We start from the raw sequence: 19,640 nt of genomic DNA, 5'->3' as shown, positions 1-19,640 counted from the left end.
TATTTCTAAGGCTACATATAGGAGTAGGATAAAAAGTAGAATAAAGTACTAACCCTCACCCTAGAATGGTAATACATTATACAGCACTTAGCATAACCCTAGACACTTTCCTAACCCTAGCCCTAACCTTATCTTCATGTCCACACCCTGGTTCAACCCTAACCCTAGCAATACCCTAACCTTGTCTCTGCCACCTCCAAAGTCCCAATTTAAACCCTACACACACACACACACACACACACACACACAATGCTGCTGGTTCAAAGTATAGTCCAGCCAAAATACAACTGCATCTTTACCCACTTCTCTCTACATGACAACATACAGTGAATCACAGACACCGCTTAAATTCAACAACAAACAAGAGCATTGTTTCATGGGAACCTTTATCACTGCGTCAGCTACAATTAATCAAGCGCTACAGTATAGGACTAAATGTCTGGAGTCAGAGTGCAGTAACATAGTCTATTGAGTGAGATGAGGGGGGTGGAGGATGGTAAGGTGAATTATGTACTTACATGGGAGCCATTTTCTATACTGGGGAGAGGAACTTCCTTCCTACTGCCAACTTCCTGGTTCTGGTTCTGGGATAATGGGAAGGATGAGGAGAGGGAGGGAGGAAAGAAAATGTCACTTGGATGAAGGGATGAAGTCATCATGTTCATGATGATTCAACTAATCAGGGAGAAGAGCAATGTGTCCATATGGGAACAAGCAGTCCACAAAACCTGATCACCATATTGCATGCAGCTACCATGACCGTAGTGAATCAGAAGCAAGGTATTAGGATGAATTTATAAAGCAACTTATAAGCCAATAGGCAGCCAAGCAGGAGCGTACCAACTACTGAAGTTCAACCCAACAGATCCTCCTGTCATAATCATTACAGCATGTTTGTTGGCACTGTGATACAAACTGGAGCTTATTTAAATATTAAGTGCCATAGATAACCAAAGCCAATTATGTGGTAGCAGTATGACATATTGTAAACATGTGACTCTGCACAATTTAGAAGGGGGAGAAGTCTTTATAGCAAGCCTATTCTAAAAGGATGCACATACAAAAATTGTGAGGCAATATCATATTAAGGCAGAAAACTAAACAATATAAATGTGCAGCCCATTATTTGCACATGCAAAACCTGTCATGGCAGATTTTAGTGATTCTCTATACCCTTATCCCCCATGAGCACCATATTTACACCAGTCCAGTTCCTTTCAAATCCACCAGGGGGATTGAATTAGTGTGCAGTTCAGGGAGAAGGGTAGTGAATCAGACTGCAGACAGAGCTTGCATAGCATAGCGGAAAGGCTTGAAGGCTATTGTCAATAGAGTGTATGATACATACCAGGTCGCCCTCTGGTGGCTTAGCCACGTCAGTGCTGCTGGAGACCTTTGTCTCGTTACAGTTGATGTCAGCCTCCATTTGCTGCAGACACACACACACACAAAACGCTACTGTATTTTTGCTTACTCCAAAACAAGAGCACATCTGCCAAAGAGGCTCAACACACGAGACATGGCTATTTGTCAAAACATGAAGAACACCTTCCTGATATTGTGTTGCGCGCTGAAGCGTTGCAGTTCTGGACACAACCCGGTGCACCTAGCACCTAATAACATACCCCGTTCAAAGGCGCTTAAATATTTTGTCTTGCCCATTCACCCTCTGAATGACACAGACATACAATCCATGTCTCAATTGTCTCAAGCCTTAAACATGCTCTTTAACCCGTCTCATCCCCTTCAACTACACGACTGAAGTGGATTTAACAAGTGACATCAATAAGGGATCATATCTTTCACCTGTTCAGTCTATGTCATGGAAAGAGCAGGTCTTCCTAATGTTTTGTACACTCAAGGTCAATCAATTTCTCTGCTCAACACACACTGACTTGAGTTTTCACTTCAAAGAAACCCGCTCCAACACAGCTCATCCTCATCATTATATGAATGACACACCAGAGGCACCAATTACATTTTAATCAGGCACCTGTGGGACCGACACAGCTCCATGCTCTGCCTTTAGAGATGAATGGAACTCCCGCATGCTTTCATAATTCTCTTTAATGTCCTGTCAATACTTTAATCCCTGTATAACAACGTTATTAAAGTCCCAATGGATTAAAAAACATGATTTGATTTTGGCCTTCCATGGTGACATCACCATGCGGTAAATGTGTTAATTGACCAATAACAAAGAGAGTTCCAAACCTCTCTGTAAATAACAGCTCATTTTCAGTTTTTCCCTTCCTACTCAGACCACTCCCAGACAGTCCTAGCAAAATCCTTGCTTGAGAAATTGCCCTTTGCTAAGAAGCTATTTTTGTTTACTTAAAACATTCACAGTAAGGTGCTTAGTTGTTACCCAGAAATGATTTGATATTGAGATTTTTTTTTAAATGGCTCCATTGGACCTTTAACTCCCTGTGGTTGTGAGAATATGTCACTCAAACGAGTCAAGAGCTGCAGTACAGCAGAGCTACGGAGAGAAAATGTCTCATCTATATTAGGATTATATGCTTCCTCTTTAAATGACTAATTACATTTCCCTCTGTCAACAAAAACAAACTATATTGATGGGGTAAAAATGAACCTATAAATGGTCTTATTCACCCAGTGTTTCCATTTCCTGCTGAAGATAATTTCAGATGCCTTCTGGTCAAACTGTAGGGCCACTCTGCTACATTTGTCATTTGATCATTAGTATGCACTAGCACTGGTAACACTAATCTGCACTGGTACCAAAGTGACTCTTATCAACTGGATGCAAGGATTTCCTTTGTGTTGTCGTAGGAATTCTGCATTATCTCACCAACCCCCTTGTCACACCTCTGGGTAGCAGAGGTTCTGTTGCGATAACATCCTTTAAGTCTGATATCACTTTGTAATGCTATTGTTCAACAACTCAAAATGTTGAATCCAAACTGAGACCTTGTAAAAAAAAAGGGGCCTCGGATTCATTGTCTCTTTCTCTTTTGTTCCTGGCCTGCGCTGGTGAGATTCATGCGCTCTCTTGTTTTGTCTTTCTCTCTCCACCCCATGGACTCTTGGGGCATGCCCTTTCAGGCTACGACTTCTCCCACTCTCTCCCGCTCTGATCAATCCGATAATAATGCCGCGTAATGAGTGTCAAAGCTTTGTAACTTAAGTTTATGCCTTGTATGTGATTTCAGTCATTTTACAATGTTAATTCAATTAAGAATTCCATTCTCAGACCTTTCTTGATTGCCTATTACTGTATCGCAACTGTAGTCTCTTGCATATTGCAAACATATTTTTATGGAGTCAGAAAACTTTTTAAAATAGGCTAATTGTATAGTCCCGGATCGCATGTGAGGCATATATGATCAATATTACAACACAAAACTGATAGCACTTATCTAGTTTGTGCTTTAGACAACTCATCTGTCATGTTTATTGGCAAAGGACTTGGCTAGAGCACAAACAGATTTGACTACTGTACCAGGCTAAATCATCAAACATCAAAACACAGAGGGACATGAGTGAGTCCATATGCATAGACTGATCTAGTGTACCTGCTCGGACATGTCCATGATGTTGGTGCTGGTGACCTCTGACCCATTGGTATGTGTCACCATCTTAGTGTCGGCCTTCCTCAGCATCTGGGCAGCGCTAACAGCACTGGGGTCTTTCCTGGCTACTGGGGGCTGCAGCAGGAGGACACAGACAGGTACACTAAGATTTCATAGACCATAGACAGTCTATTCTTCTCCAACGTCGTCAATATTTAACAAATCTTTAACAAATGTCCTAAAATTGAGCCCCGAAGTACAGTAGCAGTCAAAAGTGTGGACGCACCTACTCATTCAAGGGTTTTTCTTTATTTTTAATATTTTCTACATTGTAAAAAAAAATTGTGAAGACATCAAAACTACTAAATAACACATATGGAATCACGTAGTAACCGAAAAAGTGTTAAACAAATCAAAATACTGTATGTCGTTTTCTATGTTGGAAATAATTGTGGGTGAATCACTTGAAAGACACATGAAAATCCATCAAATTTGAATCTTACTTACTGAATACTGTATATTCTGTAATGTACGTGCTGTGGCCTTGACGTGTTACTGACCGTGCTTCTCCTTAGTTCAACTACAATACATTTCTTATTCAAAAACTACAATACTGTTCAAACAGACAATGAAGCAATACAAGCATAGTCATACACTGCAGTATCAATTGGTGATTGTACATCACTTCATTTCAGACCAAACATTTAGTAACGCAAGCATGACTGACAATGGAAGGGAAAATACCAGAGAACATACACATTTCACAATAATCTGAAACCACGAAAAGAGCAAATGGACAAACCATAGGAAAATAAATAAACAAAAACCAAAAGACTAAGCAAAAATATAACAAATAATTGTATAACATGTAAACATAAAATTAAAACATCAACAACAACAAAAAATGGCAACTGAAAATGCTCCAACAGAAAAGGTGACTGGTGATTTCATTAAAGGAATGACGTTATCTACTTCCCCAGAGTCCGATGAACTCATGGATACCATTTTTACGTCTCTGCATCTAGTATGAAGGAAGCTAGGGGTAGTTTCGCGAGCTAACGCTAACTAGCGTAAGCGCAATGACTGGAAGTCGATGGTATGTACTAGCGTGCTAGCAGTTACCGTGGTCTTCCAGTCATTTCACTAACCCTAGTTAGCAATTGCACTAACGCTATTTAGCAACGTCCTTCAAACTGCAGGCAGAGACATAACAATGGTATCCACGAGTCCATCTGACTCTGGGGAAGTAGATAAAGGGCTTCATTGAAAAAAATAATGAAGTTTCCCTTTAAGGGCAGGATTCGCTCTCAGAAGCAGGAGGGAGGAGACAGGGAGTGGCAAGGATCAGGGATGGGGTACATTGTGTCTACCTCATGGCGAACACGGTCCTCACGGTGCACAGGGGGCATCTCCTCTACAGCGGACATGTCATGGGAGCCCATGAGACGGGCCGAATAGAACCTAGAGGTCTCCTCAAAGTCGTCCCGGCCCACCTCGGGCCGCCGCTCGGGCAACCACTCCCTCTCCCCCAGCTCAGACAGGCCCTTGGAGAAATCCTCCACGCCCGTGTGGAGGTCCATGATGACGGTGAAGTCCACCTCGGCCTCCAGGCTGGACGTGGAGCTGACCGTCATGCTGGAGCACTTCCTCTCAATGCCCAACTGGGTCTCTTTCATGAAGACCACCGTGTCACGCTCATGGTCATCCTCCGAGGTGGAGCCCGGCCGAGGCCTCCTCTCCCAGTGTTCCCTCTGGGTGAGAGAGGGGGTTACAGAAAGATCGCCGCCACAACAAAAATCACAACACACGGCCAGTCTGGCCGCAGCTCAGGGCAGGGAGTGACCATGAGAGAGGGGATGATGATGATGATGATGATGACAGTGGATGAATGATCCTCTAGAAGGGAATATGTCCTGGCCTGGAGGTGTGCATAAGTATTCATGTAGGATCTTTCCAAGGCCCTGATACCTATTATACATGTATATATTATCATAAAAATCGATCATAAAAATCTTCTCCAGGCATGCAATTTGCCACATCGTATATAGAGAAGAAAGGAGATAAATGGGGAAGTCTTACACAGAGGAAATTACTTTTAACATAACGGAGGATAAACGCCTGTGGCATAGTCAGGGTTCAGCCTCTATGTATGCTGCCCATATGACAGAGTTACCCATGTGTGACGGTGAGGGAGACAATGGGGAGTGAGGGACTAATTTACCACAGGGGAGAAATGGGAAAATGGTGAGGCATGTGGTTGAATTCAAAATGTAAAAAGTGACCTTGGCATCATCTACTGTATCTTCATAAATGGCAAGAGTGGAGAGAGGCTCCTGCAGAGGGAAAGCAAGGGAAGAAGGAGAGCAGCCAGAGGTTATTCCAAGCTGGAGAGACAGACTACTAGACATCAGTAGAGAGACTGGGTCTCTGCTAAAAGGCCGTTAGAACAACAAAACCGCACGTTTCTAGCATAGAAGGGCAGTTCCCCCTTCCACCTATTTGTGAGTACAAAAAAAACAAGTAAGCTTACTACCAGCTTGGACAAGAGAAATTAATCCAACATGTAAAGCCAGTTGTCATACTTGGAATTAGTTTAAACTGGAGTGTCGTACAGAATGTTCTATGGACAGGTTGTACGATTTGATCGTGTCAAACAGCCGTAGCAGCACGGCAACAGTCAATCATTGGCCAAGGACAGAATCATAGAATGCCGCTAACCACGCAGACTGAATTTCAAGGGGATCAAATGGCCAAAGAATAGTGTTTGGTTTTCAATGACATCAAAGGCAGTTTGGGAAGTCAAAATAAGGAGGCTCGTTATGATTTTATAACATGCTTGTGAGCCCATTCAATTTTTTCCACACCCAGTATGCAGAATGACGGTTGCTCTCACACTGCTGTTTGTCAGTTTTTGGGTGAGGCAGCTTACAAAGTGATCTCACACCTCGTTCCGTGCCTGATCGTGCCAATGTGTCTTGGGACTACACTCAGACTAAACGCAGGGAATTGATTTAAGCTGTTTGATCCCAGTCCTAATTTCGAATTATTATAATTCCACTGGCAGATACATGCAAGCACCTAATGACACTAACTGTGAAATGAAAGTGGTGACTCTTTCTGAAAGCTAGTCGGTCTGTGTAGCTACAGTACAGCAGCCTGAGGATTGCTGCTTGAGGGCTTGTGGCCTGCCTCTTTTTTTCTGGGTGGGTCCTTTGCTTTACAATAATGCATATAGCATCCAATGTATGATCCTTGTAAAGCATTTTGATCTGGTTTCTAAATAATCACTAACCAATACGGTACCGTTATTCATTTTCATGCTAATGAAGTTGATATTTTGAAGGGGGAAAAAAAAAAACATGTCAAATCACAAACTATTTACATTTACATTACGCAAACTACTTTTTTCTTTAAAAAGTATCTTTGAGGTCAGGAGATTAATGGCCGACATTTGACTGATGAGCATACTGCACAGTATATGTAACAGAGTGCCTTTATGGGTGATAATGACATGTTTCTCTCATTTTCTCATACAGTTCCTGTCACAGTCAATTGAGCTGTAAAACATGTATGAAACCATGTCTGAAGTCCATGCCTTCCTCCACATGTCAGCTTGGAAACAGCATGGAGGAGAAGTGCAAAAGAAAACTCAGCGCCATGGCAATATGCAAGAGGCTTTTTTCCTTTGCAACCCTCTGCGAAAGAGACTTGCTTGGAGGGTTAGTTGGAAAGAGCGTCACGGTTCAAATGTGAATAGAGGGGGAATAGAAGCCAAGAGCAAAAGCATGAAAAGTTGTGTTCGTCTTTTTGACAATCTCTACCATAGCCCTGTTGTGAGTTTTACAGACTTGCAAGCAGTTGTGTTTCAGGTTTGCTGTGAAGCATAAGGGTGAAGGGAGGCAGGGAGGAGTAGGGGGGCTAAACGGGGAGGATCCAAACTCATGGCAGACAAAATGCATTGATGGCGGCATCAGCCAATGAGACGCAGCCAAAAACAAGTGTCTCATAAGTTACACTCCAACCCCTTCTTCATATACAGGCACATATATATATATGTATATTCAAGTCACTGAAAACAGGAAAATAAGAAAATGGGAGTGTACGGGTCAGTCTGAAGCTCATGCGATGCTTTTTGCTTCCAAATGACTGAAAAGCCAAGTTACCGAGTGTCTCTTCTTGGCAGCATCCAGACCAGGCTCCCTGCTAGCATTGCGGTTGATGTTCCGGAGTATGAGTCCAGACTCTCTGGCTTTCCGTGTTTTCACTGGAGGGGCAGGAGGAGCTGTTCTGGGAATCGCTGAAGCTGGAACTGAGGCCTTAAAGCTGAGAAGGTGATGACTCTCTATGGCTTCTCGAGCCACCTGAAAGGGATCGTCACAGGCAGTGCTGCTCTGTTCCTGGACCAGCTCTTCAGTTTTAGCCTCGACTCTCGTCAAGCCTTCCAGACCCCAGAAGCTGCCCTGTACCTGTGTAGCTTCTCTGTGTGACGTGGTTGGGGAGTGAGTCTGTCTTGCTGGACTAGTGTTGGTTGTTACGAATGATGTAGGCAGGGTGAATGTTGGATGAAAGGTGGGTGCGTCGTTCCGGTTGATGTCTGAGGGTCCCTCTGAGGAACCCCCTGACCATCTGTACTCTCTTCTAAAAACTCCAATCAGCTCAGACTCAGTCTCCTGGCTCCCTTTGTCGTGCTCATCTTTACAGGCCAAGCTCTTTGACCTTTCAGGTTTGAGAGGAACAATCCTTGTTATTTCTGACTGACTGCTGCCTGATAGTCTTTGAAAAGACCTTCTCTGACCCCTGACCTCTGACATGAGACCTTCCATGTCCTCCCCCCCAGAGTTACTGGCTTTTCTCTCATGGGTCTTGACCACCCTCAGTTTGACCTCTGCTGTGTGTTCTTTATTGTCAGTCATGCTCTTCTCTCTACGATCAAACTCTTTAACCAGTTCTGCTAAACTATCCCATTCTTTCTTATCAGGACCGTTGACAGAGCCCAGCACTTCATCTGCTGGCTGGACTTCATCGGTGATGAAGCTTTTAGCCTGGTCGTTTTCCTCACACCCTGCCGGATCATCCACAGCACTTCCCGGAGTCTCCTTGTCTTCTCCTATTGATGTAATGTGGCCCTTCTGGTTATCTTCATACACAGCGGCAGACTCCACTTTCTCCGTCCACTTTCTACGTCCACTCGTCCCCCAACACTGGTCGTCTGGCTCCTCTCTCATTATACTGTCTTCAGGGTGGTCTATTAGTCCCGCCTTTGTCTTCTCTGTAGGACTATCCTCCCAGTCTGATCCCTCATGGTCTTCTTTGCCATTTGAGCCGTCGCCCTCTTTCTCATAGACGAATTCTGTTGACATTCCCAGGTTTAAACTATTAGGCCTCTTCTTTTTTCTGTGTCTGTTGAGTTGATGATCCTTCTTAGAGTCTCGGAATGGGACTGGGGCTGGGGTTGATACTGGGTCTGGGTCTGAGACTATGTCATTCTTTGCACCAGAGTCATCTGCTGGAGGTACTTTCCACTGTGTATCATCATCAGAAGATTCAGTGGTTTCAGCTAATTCCACCATGAACCGGCTGTTGCTAGTCAGCCGCGGTTCAGAACATTCATCATGGGCTTCCCTTGTGGCTTTGGGCAAAGGAAAGTTATCAATATCTGTTATGATTTCTGGTCCATCCTCTCCTGTAGCCTTGACATTAATCATCTTGGCTCCTTCCCTCTCTTTTTCCAGTTCTTTCTTTCTTTCCCAAGAGGAATCAGGGACTAATGGGGGAGGCGAGGTGGAAGCTTTGTTCTGTTCCTCGGCCTTCCAGTCATGGTTATGTTGATAAGTGTCTTGTTTCTCAATCAATACCCACTCCTCAGAGCCCTACATGTTGATATAGATTAAACACAGTTAGAGGTGCCAACTGAACTGTAACATAGGTTAACAGCTACAGTACAGAAATGTTTTTTTATTGTACAAATGGATCCTCTACAATCCTCCATGTAGATGGTAGGTGCATTCTCATAGACTGTAATCTGCTAATAATTTATGCTTCAATTGCTGCAATCATACATCGAAATGTTACATTTCACATCAAAAATGTTGGTCATTGCTTTTCTTAAAAGATTTTCTCAGACACAATGACTGCAGCTGGTCAGATTAAAACAGGATGCAAGGAAAATCAGCTATAGCTGAGTGAGCAGCATGTATATGAAATGGTACCAGGCCACAGATTCATTACAGATAAATGGCCAACTACAGTACAGTCAGTATGTTATGAGGTAAAAGTTATAAGAGAGAGGAAGAGGAAGTGAAGAGCAACCTCTGGGGAAGTCACCAAAGTCTTCTGGAAGAAGAAGCCCTCTACAGAGAAGCTGTTTACTGGGTCCTTGCCCCCCACCTTATGGGGGGGACGAGCGTTACCCGCCAGGAGAGGTGTGGAGAGGGAAGAGAGAGGGAGGAGAACAGCTATTAGATGAGCCCCAACTGTATGGTTCTTTGTCACAGCATACTATCCAACGTTTGGTAATTTCATGCAAAAGGGGGAAAGGAAAGTGAAGGATAGAAAGGGGGAAGAAATATTGATTCAATGGGCTAGGGAGACCAGGGATTTTTTTTTAAATACTGTACGACTCTCCTGAATCAAAGTCCTAGCTGAAATCTAAGAGCCAATCCAGATTAATCTTGAATCAAATAACGAGACATGGGCCTAGTTAGCGTCCACCTGCACATTGCAGCTCCCACATCCACATAACCAACGGAGGAGGTATTTGCAATGCAAAAATAACATTTGCAACTACATCAAAGGCTATATGATTTCCTCTGAATCGCTCCGAGTTGGACTCCTCCAGGATAGAGAGATTTCTCAGGCCACACGTTGTCGTTGTTCAATCGGGACAATAGCGTCACTCCCTCAGATCTATGAAGGTACATGACAGATGGCGTTTTCATGCCCTCGAGGAGGTCTGATGATAATCTCTATGGCTATAATCTGATTGTTCTCAAAGAGCAGATGTGAACGCGTCGGTAGACTACACAAACACCTGGAAACAGACTGCATTGACAGAGCTACACTAGAGAGTACTATCATATTACTGTCTCTTAACAGTATAATCACAATGTGAAAGTGATCAAAGCGGCAGGGGCTTTTGCGTTCTGACACAAAGGGAAGGTTTTTAACTGTCAGGCAATCAAGGTGAGTAGACGATCGAGATGGTTGTTCCTCTAGGGCCTCATAATCTGAATATGTCCAGATTTTGCACATCTTCTCTTCAAGTTAATGCAGAGTCACTTTTCTAACATCTCTAAATAAACTGGGATTTTGCTACAAGTGAAGATCCGTCATCAATAAAGCGGTGAATTGGGAGCTTCGACAATGTGGGGGGCCTTCTTGTTCTTTACTAGGTGTTCTTTGTAAGCCCAGCACCTATGTTTTTAAGGATGTGCGTATGACCACAAACACCCACCTTTAATGATAAACGCAGGACATGATTTCAGTTTTTTCAAATTCAATATGTTCTTATGATCTAGACTGAACAGAAATATAAACACAACATGTAAAGTGTTGGTCCCATGTTTCATGAGCTTAAATAAAAGATCCCAGAAATGTTCCATATGCACAAAAAGCTAATTTCTCTAAAATGTTGTGCACAAATTTGTTTACATCCCTGTTAGTGAGCATTTCTCCTATGCCAAGATAATCATTCCACCTGACAGGTGTGGCATCTCAAGAAAAGTGTGCTGGGGACAATAAAAGACCACTCTAAACACAACACCATGCCACAGATTCCGCAAGTTTTGAGGGAGTGTGCAATTGGCATGCTGACTGCAGGAATGTCCACCAGAGCTGTTGCCAGAGAATTGAATGTTTGTTTCTCTACTACAATGTTGTTTTAGAGAATTTGGCAGTAACCGGCCTGACAACCGCGGACCAAGTGTAACCACGCCAGCCCAGGACCTCCACTTCCGGCTTCTTTTGTGGGGAAAAACAAATTCTGATTGACTGGGCCTGGCTCCCCAATCGGTGAGCCTGGCTCCCGACTGGGTGGGCCTACTGTATGCTCTCCCAGGCCCACCCATGGCTGAGCCTCTGCCCAGTCATGTGAAATGCATAGATTTGGGCCTAATGAATTTATTTAAATTGACTGATTTCCTTATATGAACTGTAACTCAGTAAAATTGTTGAAATAGTTGCATGTTGCGTTTATATTTTTGTTCCGTATATTTTAGCAGTACCATCACACTATCCAATAGATTGGGTCTGAGTCTGCAGCAGTATCTACAGTTGAAGTCAGAAGTTAACATACACTTAGGTTGGAGTCATTAAAACTAGTTTTTCAACCACTCCACAAATTTCTTGTTAACAAAATATAGTTTTGAGAAGTCGGTTAGGACATCTAATTTGTGCATGACATAAGTCATTTTTCCAACAATTATTTACAGACAGATTATTTTACTTATAATTTACTGTATCACAATTCCAGTGGGTCAGAAGTTTATATACACTAATTTGACTGTACCTTTAAACAGCTTGGAAAATTCCAGAAAATGATGTCATGGCTTTAGAAGCTTCTGATAGGCTAATTGACATCATTTGAGTCCATTGGAGGTGTACCTGTGGATGTATTTCAAGGCCTTCCTTCAAACTCAGTACCTCTTTGCTTGACATCATGGGAAAATCTAAAGAAATCAGCCAAGACCACAGAAAAAAAATTGTCCACCAAAAGTCTGGTTCATCCTTGGGAGCAATTTCCAAACGCCTGAATTACCACGTTAATCTGTACAAACAATAGTACGCAAGTATAAACACCATGGGACCACGCAGTCGTTAAACCGTTCAGGAAGGAGACACGTTGTCTCCTAGAGATGAACGTAATTTGGTGCGAAAAGTGAAAATCAATCGCAGAACAACAGCAAAGGACCTTGTGAAGATGCTGGAGGAAACAGGAACAAAAGTATCTATAGCCACAGTAAAACGAGTCCTTTATATCGACATAACCTGAAAGGCCGCTCAGCAAGGAAGAAGCCACTGCTCCAAAACCGCCATAAAAAAAGCCTGACTATGGTTTGCAACTGCACATGGTGACAAAGATCGTACTTTTTATAGAAATGTCCTCTGGTCTGATGAAACAAAAATAGAACTGTTTGGCCATAATGTCCATCGTTATGTTTGGAGGAAAAATGGGGAGGCTTGCAAGCCGAAGAACACCATCCCAACCGTGAAGCACGGGGGTGGCAGCATCATGTTGTGGGGGTGCTTTGCTGCAGGAGGGGCTGGTGCACTTCACAAAATAGATGGCATCATGAGGTAGGAAAACTATGTGGATATATTGAAGCAACATCTCAAGACATCAGTCAGGAAATTAAAGCTTGGTCGCAAATGGGAATTCCAAATGGACAATGACACCAAGCATACTTCTAAAGATGTGGCCAAATGGCTTAAAGACAACAAAGTCAAGGTATTGGAATGGCCATCACAAAGCCCTGACCTCAATGCTATAGAAAATGTGTGAGCAGAACTGAAAAAGCGTTTGCGAGCAAGGAGGCCTACAAACCTGACTCAGTTACACCAGCTCTGCCAGGAGGAATGGGCCAAAATTCGCCCAACTTATTGTGGGTAGCTTGTGGAAGGCTACCTGAAACATTTGACTCAAGTTAAACAATTTAATGGCAATGCTACTAAATACTAATTGAGTGTATGTAAACTTCTGACCCACTGGGAATGTGATGAAAGAAATAAAAGCTGAAATAAATCATTCTCTACTATTAGCCTGACATTTCACATTATTAAAATAAAGTGGTGATCCCAACTGATTTTTTCTAGAATTAAATGTCAGGAATTGTGAAAAACGGAGTTTAAATGTATATGGCTAAGGTGTACGTAAACTTCAGACTTCAACTGTATCTACAATAAATAACCACCTACAATACCTTGAAGAATTTTTATTATCCTTAACAGTCATTGTCAAAAAGACAGTTATTGGTTTCACATCAGACTGTAGATTATTCCAAAAGCACACAAACACAAAACACCAGTACTGTCTGATTCCCTATGAATAATGGAGAAAAACATGTTCTCCTGTGTTGACCTCCAAGCATACTGGGTTCTAGGAGAGTGAACTGTAAGAGGTGCTACAAAACTAACCTCAAGACTGGAATATCAACGCTGTCGGTCATACACAGCCTATTTGTCAAACGCTAGGGCAGTTTCAACAGAAGTATTAAAAAGGTGCACTACGCAGAAACCATTTCCTGGTTGCTAAAATTATAACAGTTTCAGTTTACGTGACAAAACAAGCAGTGTAGAGAACCATTATACAATCTAAACCGCTGTGAAATATATTTTCCATAACCAAAAATATAATATTGTAGCTGATAAAACTGGTGTACAAAACCGAAAGTACTTGCTTGTACTAAGAATGAAAGATCTAGAACTAACGTTTCTATGTGAATTTGGTCGGGGTCGCCCAAAAAGTTACATATTGCAGCTTTAAGGCATTGTCAGTGGTATATTCATGGCATACAGTAGAGAATCTGTACATAGGTTAAAGATTGTGAATCTCTCAACCTCCACCCGTGCGCCAGTGGACCGCTGGTCCTCACCACCCTTATCCCACACTCACAGCCTTCCTCTCGGGCGTGCCGCCTGGGGATGTTCCTGACAGACGCTTCTCACGGTTCGTCAGCTTGCTGTTGGGTCCCCTCAGAGCTTTCTTCAGCTCATTGATACTGGCCTGGTGCTTCAATAAGACATCCTCCGACTTATCCAAAAACTGTATTGAATAAAAGGGGATAAGATAATGATAATTAGAGAGGATTGGGAGAGAAGGAGAAATAAATATACATTAGTTTGACATATATATCAATTACCACTGTAGTAATCACACTGACACTCAATTCAATTGTATTATGACTTGATATGGATGGACAAGTGGAACGTGATCTGAAATAACACATCAAAGTGACATTAATATCGCAGGCAGCACACAAGAAAAGACACAATGATTTAAACCAATGTGTCTTAATACTTAGTGATTCAGCACATGCATCAAGTGCATTGTTTGTGGGCTGTTATCGCATTGCTATTCTGTTCAGTAGTCTGTCTATTAAGGAACATGGCATTTGGGATGCTATTAAGACCCACGGAAATGAAATTATTATCTGACTTTTTGGATTGTTTATTAAGATGAAACACAAAATTAAAACAACTGAGTGCCCTAATAAATCGTCTTAGTGACTAGCTAGCTAGTCTACTTTTGCCCAATATTCATTTTCATTGACTGTATCTGCCTATCAATTGAAGGCTGACTCAAGTGAATGCTGTTAATTCATATGAAGGCTGGTTGCATCTCCATGCAACAATAGGGCCATCACATTAATGCTACAGGCACCTAGAGAGGAAATGGCGCTTCAGTGCAATTTCTCCCCTAGTCCTAGTCATACATTGCAGTGTTCCATGATGTTCAATACTCTGCAAATAGTATCGTGAGATATTGGTAGATACCACATGTTCAGTTGAGGGGGTCACAAAGCACTGGGACAGAACCAGGGTTGAAATCAATTCCATCTGAATTCCAGTCAATTACAGAGCTGATTGTAACTGCTGAAGAAACGAAGGAAAAAGGAAACAGCACACTGCTCTTGATAGTATCACTGATATTTAATAAGCTTACGTATCGGCCTTTGCGGCCTTCGTCAGAGCTTTTGTCAGAACTGCTGAAGAAATGCAATGTCCAATTGAATAGACAGGAATAGACTTGGAACAGACTCCAACTCTGGATAGATCATCAGCACAATGAGCTGTACCTCCTTGTGTCGAGGTGTTGTCTCCTGGTCCAACTGAGAGGGCAGAGTTGGGGCAGGAGCAGGGACAGGGGCGGGGGCATGTGGAGTGGGGTAGGGGGAGTGGGGGAGGATGCAGAGACAGAGAGGAAGAGCAGAGATGGTGAGTCAAGGAGGTCAGGCAGGCAGACAGACAGGGAGACTGAGCAACCCGGACAGGACACAAGACAGCAGCAGCAGTAGACACAAACACACAGAAGCACAAAACAGGAACACGAACATACACAACCATGCAGGCTGCCTTAAGAATTTCACATCGAATTGCCTGTAAGTAACTACTCCTTGTAGTTAGGCTCTTGCTCTGATAGTTGAATGATCATTGGGGAACTTTGTCATGTCTATTTGATTTGAGCAGCACCTCATGCAAAAAAAAATTGACAAAAATTCGACCCCCGAAGCACTATTTAACAACTAAAAATACAGCTGTACCAAAACCGTAGTTCATTCTAGAAGGAAATAAAATATTGCATTACCAGCATAAAATGAAGGCTTTGCAGCTTCAATGTAATACTTTGGGTGCAAACAAATATAACATGGTGCAGAAGATTACTCACTGTCGGTCAATCACTGCTAGTTTAACAGGAATATGTGGGATTACTAAACAACAAGACAGGTAGGCAAAGAACAATCTCACTGACCGACAGACAGACTAACAGAGAGACAGACAAGACACCAAATACCTCCTGTATATTGTCAAGTGAGGACCCAGCATCCTCCTTTTGCCAGCGAGGGTTAAAGAGAGAGCATGTTAGTGAATGACAGGGAGAGAGAGCAAGGAAGAACAGCAGCAGGAGAGGTTAAGTCGGCTTGACATTATGAGAGAGAAGTGAAGGATCGACACGACAGTTAGTGGGGATAGTGAAGCCATAACGGTTAGCATATAAGCCACCGAGTGGCAGCAGAGTTAGTTCTGACAAATCTTTAACTTTTTAAACCCCAGCAGGGAACGTCACAGCGACCCCAAAAAAGTTCCAGCGGTACACTCCTGCACCCTTGCGGTCACGACCATCTGCACTGAGACATACAGATCCACCCTGACAAAAACATGATCTCCACACAAGCAGTGTGACTCTCTAAGTGTCCATACAGATGCAGGATCCTAATTTGATCACCCTGTTACAGGAGAACTTTCCTGCATTGCAAGTGGGGACAAGTAGGCTGAGCCTGGGTCAACAGATCTGTTTGTGCTTTATCCAACTCCTATGTCATGTAGCCTAAGGAATGTTAGAGGAGTTGGCTAAAACATATAGATCTGTCAACTATGCGAGGTTGGGCCATTTACCCTCTGAACCAGATATGACAACCGCGGTATCATAAATCATCTACCCTATCAACCCTTCCTCCCATCCGCCTAACAGTACCTTGATCTCCTTCTTCTTGCTGGGGGTGGTGACACCCGCCTCCTCTTGGTCCTGGTCTTCCTCAGGATCCCGTTCCTCATCCTGATCCTCCTCATGGTCCTCTTGGTCCTGCTCCAGACTGGGTGGTTCCAGTTCAGTCTCCTGTTCGTCCCCAGAGGGGCTGTGGAGGGTGGGGTGTTCACTGACACAGCGCCGGGACAGACCATCCTGGTTCTCGCACATGGCCGACACTGGCCGGGAGAACTCTGCTGGTTAGACAAAGGCACAGTGGGACTGTTTTATTTTTTTACAGGGGAACAATCCAGCACTAGATATACATACTTAGCCGCTTCTAAAAAATATCCCATGGCCACTGATATTTCATAATATAATTCACTTTGAATAATTGTCACTTGTGTGAGTAGCCTTTGAGGAACACAACCATGGTACCTACCTCCATCCAGACTGCGGGACAGCAGGTACCTCTTGCTGGTGGATCGTTCAAAGTGTGGCGCGGGCCGGTCTATAAGGGCACTGGCCTGCCGGGTCTGGGCCTGTGTTCGCCCACTGTAGCGGAACTTTGAGCCCATCACCAGGAAGCCCTTAGGAGGAGGCTCTGGAGACACTAACCTGGAGGTGTTATAGTCCACAGACAGAGAGGAATTCGTCAGCCCTAATTCTGGAGACTTTAACCTGGAGAATCCGGATTCAAGAACATCTTCATTGTCTGATTGCGGTTGTAATTTTGGTTGTAACGGTAAAAAAACAAAAAAAACAAGGGTTAACTTAAAAATACTGGTGAAAGAAAAATTCACCATCCTTGCTTTACAGCAATACAATTAAGAGAAATGCCAGATATAAGTATGAGAGTAATTACTGGATGTAGTAGACGGCTTTGTAAAATGCTGAGAACTTTGGACTTGTGTTAGAGCAACAGGACCTGTTTGAACACATTGCTCAATTCAGTGGTTCCTAAACTCGGCCCAGTTTTAAACGTACTCTTGAAAGATGTAATAGTAGAATGCAGAAGGTCCAATTTCAAAATTGGGAAGTGCATCATCAGGTCCTCTTGTCACGTTAGTCAGAGCTATTTATAACTTGTCAGGAAATGTCCAGATCAACTAACCCATGTCAGCTAGGTTTTTTTATGCACATAAATTTTCAGACGTTCAGTCCCTCAAATATTACACGAATACATATCGGACATGGCAAAATGTATAAGATTGCAAGAAAATTTGCTTTAAAAACGGCAAAATTTTCCATGCAACCCATGACAAAATGTGTTGTATTGCAGAAAATAAGAATTTAAACCTGCAAAATTCTCCCCACCAACAAAATGGCTGTGAACAGTTTGCATCATGAACAGTGCTTGTGCCCGTAGAAAAAGGTATCGCGCATGAGCATGCCCAGGATGTTCCCCAACGCTGGAAGGGGGGCCCCTAATGAGATAGTTCGGGAACCATTGCTCTTACCTTTGTTTGCTATTTAACTAGGCAAGTCAGTTAAGAACAAATTCTTATTTACAATGACAGCCTACCAGGGAACAGTCATTCAACTGCCTTGTTCAGGGGCAGAACAACAGATTATTACCTTGTCAGCTCAGGGATTCGATCCAGCAATCTTTCGGTTACTGGCCAAACGCTCTAACCACTAGGCTACCTGGTGTCTTACTCCCCTTGCAGTGAATTTCTCAAAATCCAAGGCAGCACAGGCAGAGAAACACCAGAGACACAAGTCGTAACATGAAGACGAAGACACAAAACAGAGAAGGAAACACCTCGAGCCTCAGTGTAGTGCTGGCTGCTGTGGAACAAAAACGCTGCTGTGGATGATGCCTACAGGGAGAAAGAGCCCTGATCAAAGCTGTGCTCTAATCACTCCTGAGCTTCCCCGGCAGGGGGATAGCAGGTGCTGGAAGCGGCTGGGGAAAAAGCTATGGAGAGATGGGAACACGATTGAAGCGAGTGGTGTTTGATTATATTTGGCTGCCTAAAGATCAAGAGGATCTAAGGAGAAATGGCTTGCATGGGGTAACGTAACAGAGGTACAAGAGGGATGGCTACAAGTGAGGGGATTAGATACCTGGAGTTGCTCTTACCTGAAGAAGGTGTGGTGCTCGATGCAGACCTTCCATAGTCTCTTAGCCGCCCGGTGGTTGGGAAGCTTGAAGCCAATAGTGCTCTCAAACTGCTCGTACTGGTTCGTGAGAGAGAGATAGGGGGAGAGGGGAAGACCGATAGGAAGGGAAGGAGGGAAAAGAGAGAGGAGCAGGTGTTTCTTGGGGTTACATTTACTGCATGAATGCATCATGTTCCATTCCGTATGAGGAAGAGACTGCAGTTTTGTATGACATGATACATTCTTAAAAAACAACTTTGTAATGCATAGTCACTTTATTTCATATTCCAAACTGTCACAATTTGAAGTTCTATGCTTTTCAGATAGATTTGCTGGATCGGCCTGCTTGTCACTCAGGAGATGAAACAAGCTCTAAGCAAACAGACAGTGTGAAACTGTTCACTTCTGTAAACCCACAGACACCTGTTCCAAAGCCAAGCAGGGTTAAACAAGCAGGGTTAAAACTCCCAAGTATGGACACTAGTAATCTGTTCTCCCTGAAATTCCAGCCCTGTAACCACCAGACAGATTCCTGCGCTGAGCCGAGCAAACGGCTAAGAAACGACAATTTTCAAACAGTGGAGACAAACATGAGGGTAGCGTTTCAATTTTCATGACTATATTTATACTTTTCATCCCTCTATTCTGGGTGCTGCTGCAGCTGCACTGGCAGTGTTAAAGGCTCTCTTTATCCTGCTCTTCCACAGGCTCACTGTGGGCCTCTTGTCACTTTAGCAGCCCTGGCCAGACAACCTGTCACACTGGGCAGAGCTTCTGAGCTGCGTCTGAGCTCAGTAGGCTGCAGAGGTTGAGGCTGC

The 19,640-nt window shown here is 43.4% G+C and overlaps 1 protein-coding gene across 6 annotated transcripts in view; it reads right to left on the bottom strand.

Annotated features, from left to right (window-relative positions):
• LOC110527864 (band 4.1-like protein 1) overlaps window positions 1–19,640 on the bottom strand; it is a 108,310-nt gene that overhangs the window by 6,757 nt on the left and 81,913 nt on the right. For 2 of the 6 annotated variants that reach the window (XM_021609428.2, XM_036983328.1), the window contains 13 exons: window positions 18,803–18,900; window positions 17,159–17,334; window positions 16,726–16,973; window positions 16,045–16,080; window positions 15,329–15,361; window positions 14,146–14,295; window positions 9,846–9,923; window positions 7,700–9,406; window positions 5,819–5,869; window positions 4,907–5,287; window positions 3,540–3,671; window positions 1,349–1,429; window positions 519–584 (listed from right to left, as the gene is read on the bottom strand). In XM_021609428.2, coding sequence (XP_021465103.2) covers window positions 519–584; window positions 1,349–1,429; window positions 3,540–3,671; window positions 4,907–5,287; window positions 5,819–5,869; window positions 7,700–9,406; window positions 9,846–9,923; window positions 14,146–14,295; window positions 15,329–15,361; window positions 16,045–16,080; window positions 16,726–16,973; window positions 17,159–17,334; window positions 18,803–18,900 — 3,237 coding nt within the window. The remainder of the gene's footprint in view (window positions 1–518; window positions 585–1,348; window positions 1,430–3,539; window positions 3,672–4,906; window positions 5,288–5,818; window positions 5,870–7,699; window positions 9,407–9,845; window positions 9,924–14,145; window positions 14,296–15,328; window positions 15,362–16,044; window positions 16,081–16,725; window positions 16,974–17,158; window positions 17,335–18,802; window positions 18,901–19,640) is intronic. The other 4 variants (XM_021609429.2, XM_021609433.2, XM_021609435.2 and 1 more) reach the window with 4 other exon arrangements.

The sequence above is a fragment of the Oncorhynchus mykiss genome, chromosome 7 (genome assembly GCF_013265735.2).
Source record: "Oncorhynchus mykiss isolate Arlee chromosome 7, USDA_OmykA_1.1, whole genome shotgun sequence".
NCBI classification, from domain to species: domain Eukaryota; kingdom Metazoa; phylum Chordata; class Actinopteri; order Salmoniformes; family Salmonidae; genus Oncorhynchus; species Oncorhynchus mykiss.
Note: the sequence above shows the minus strand (reverse complement) of the source record. Positions and strands in the feature narration are given on the sequence as shown.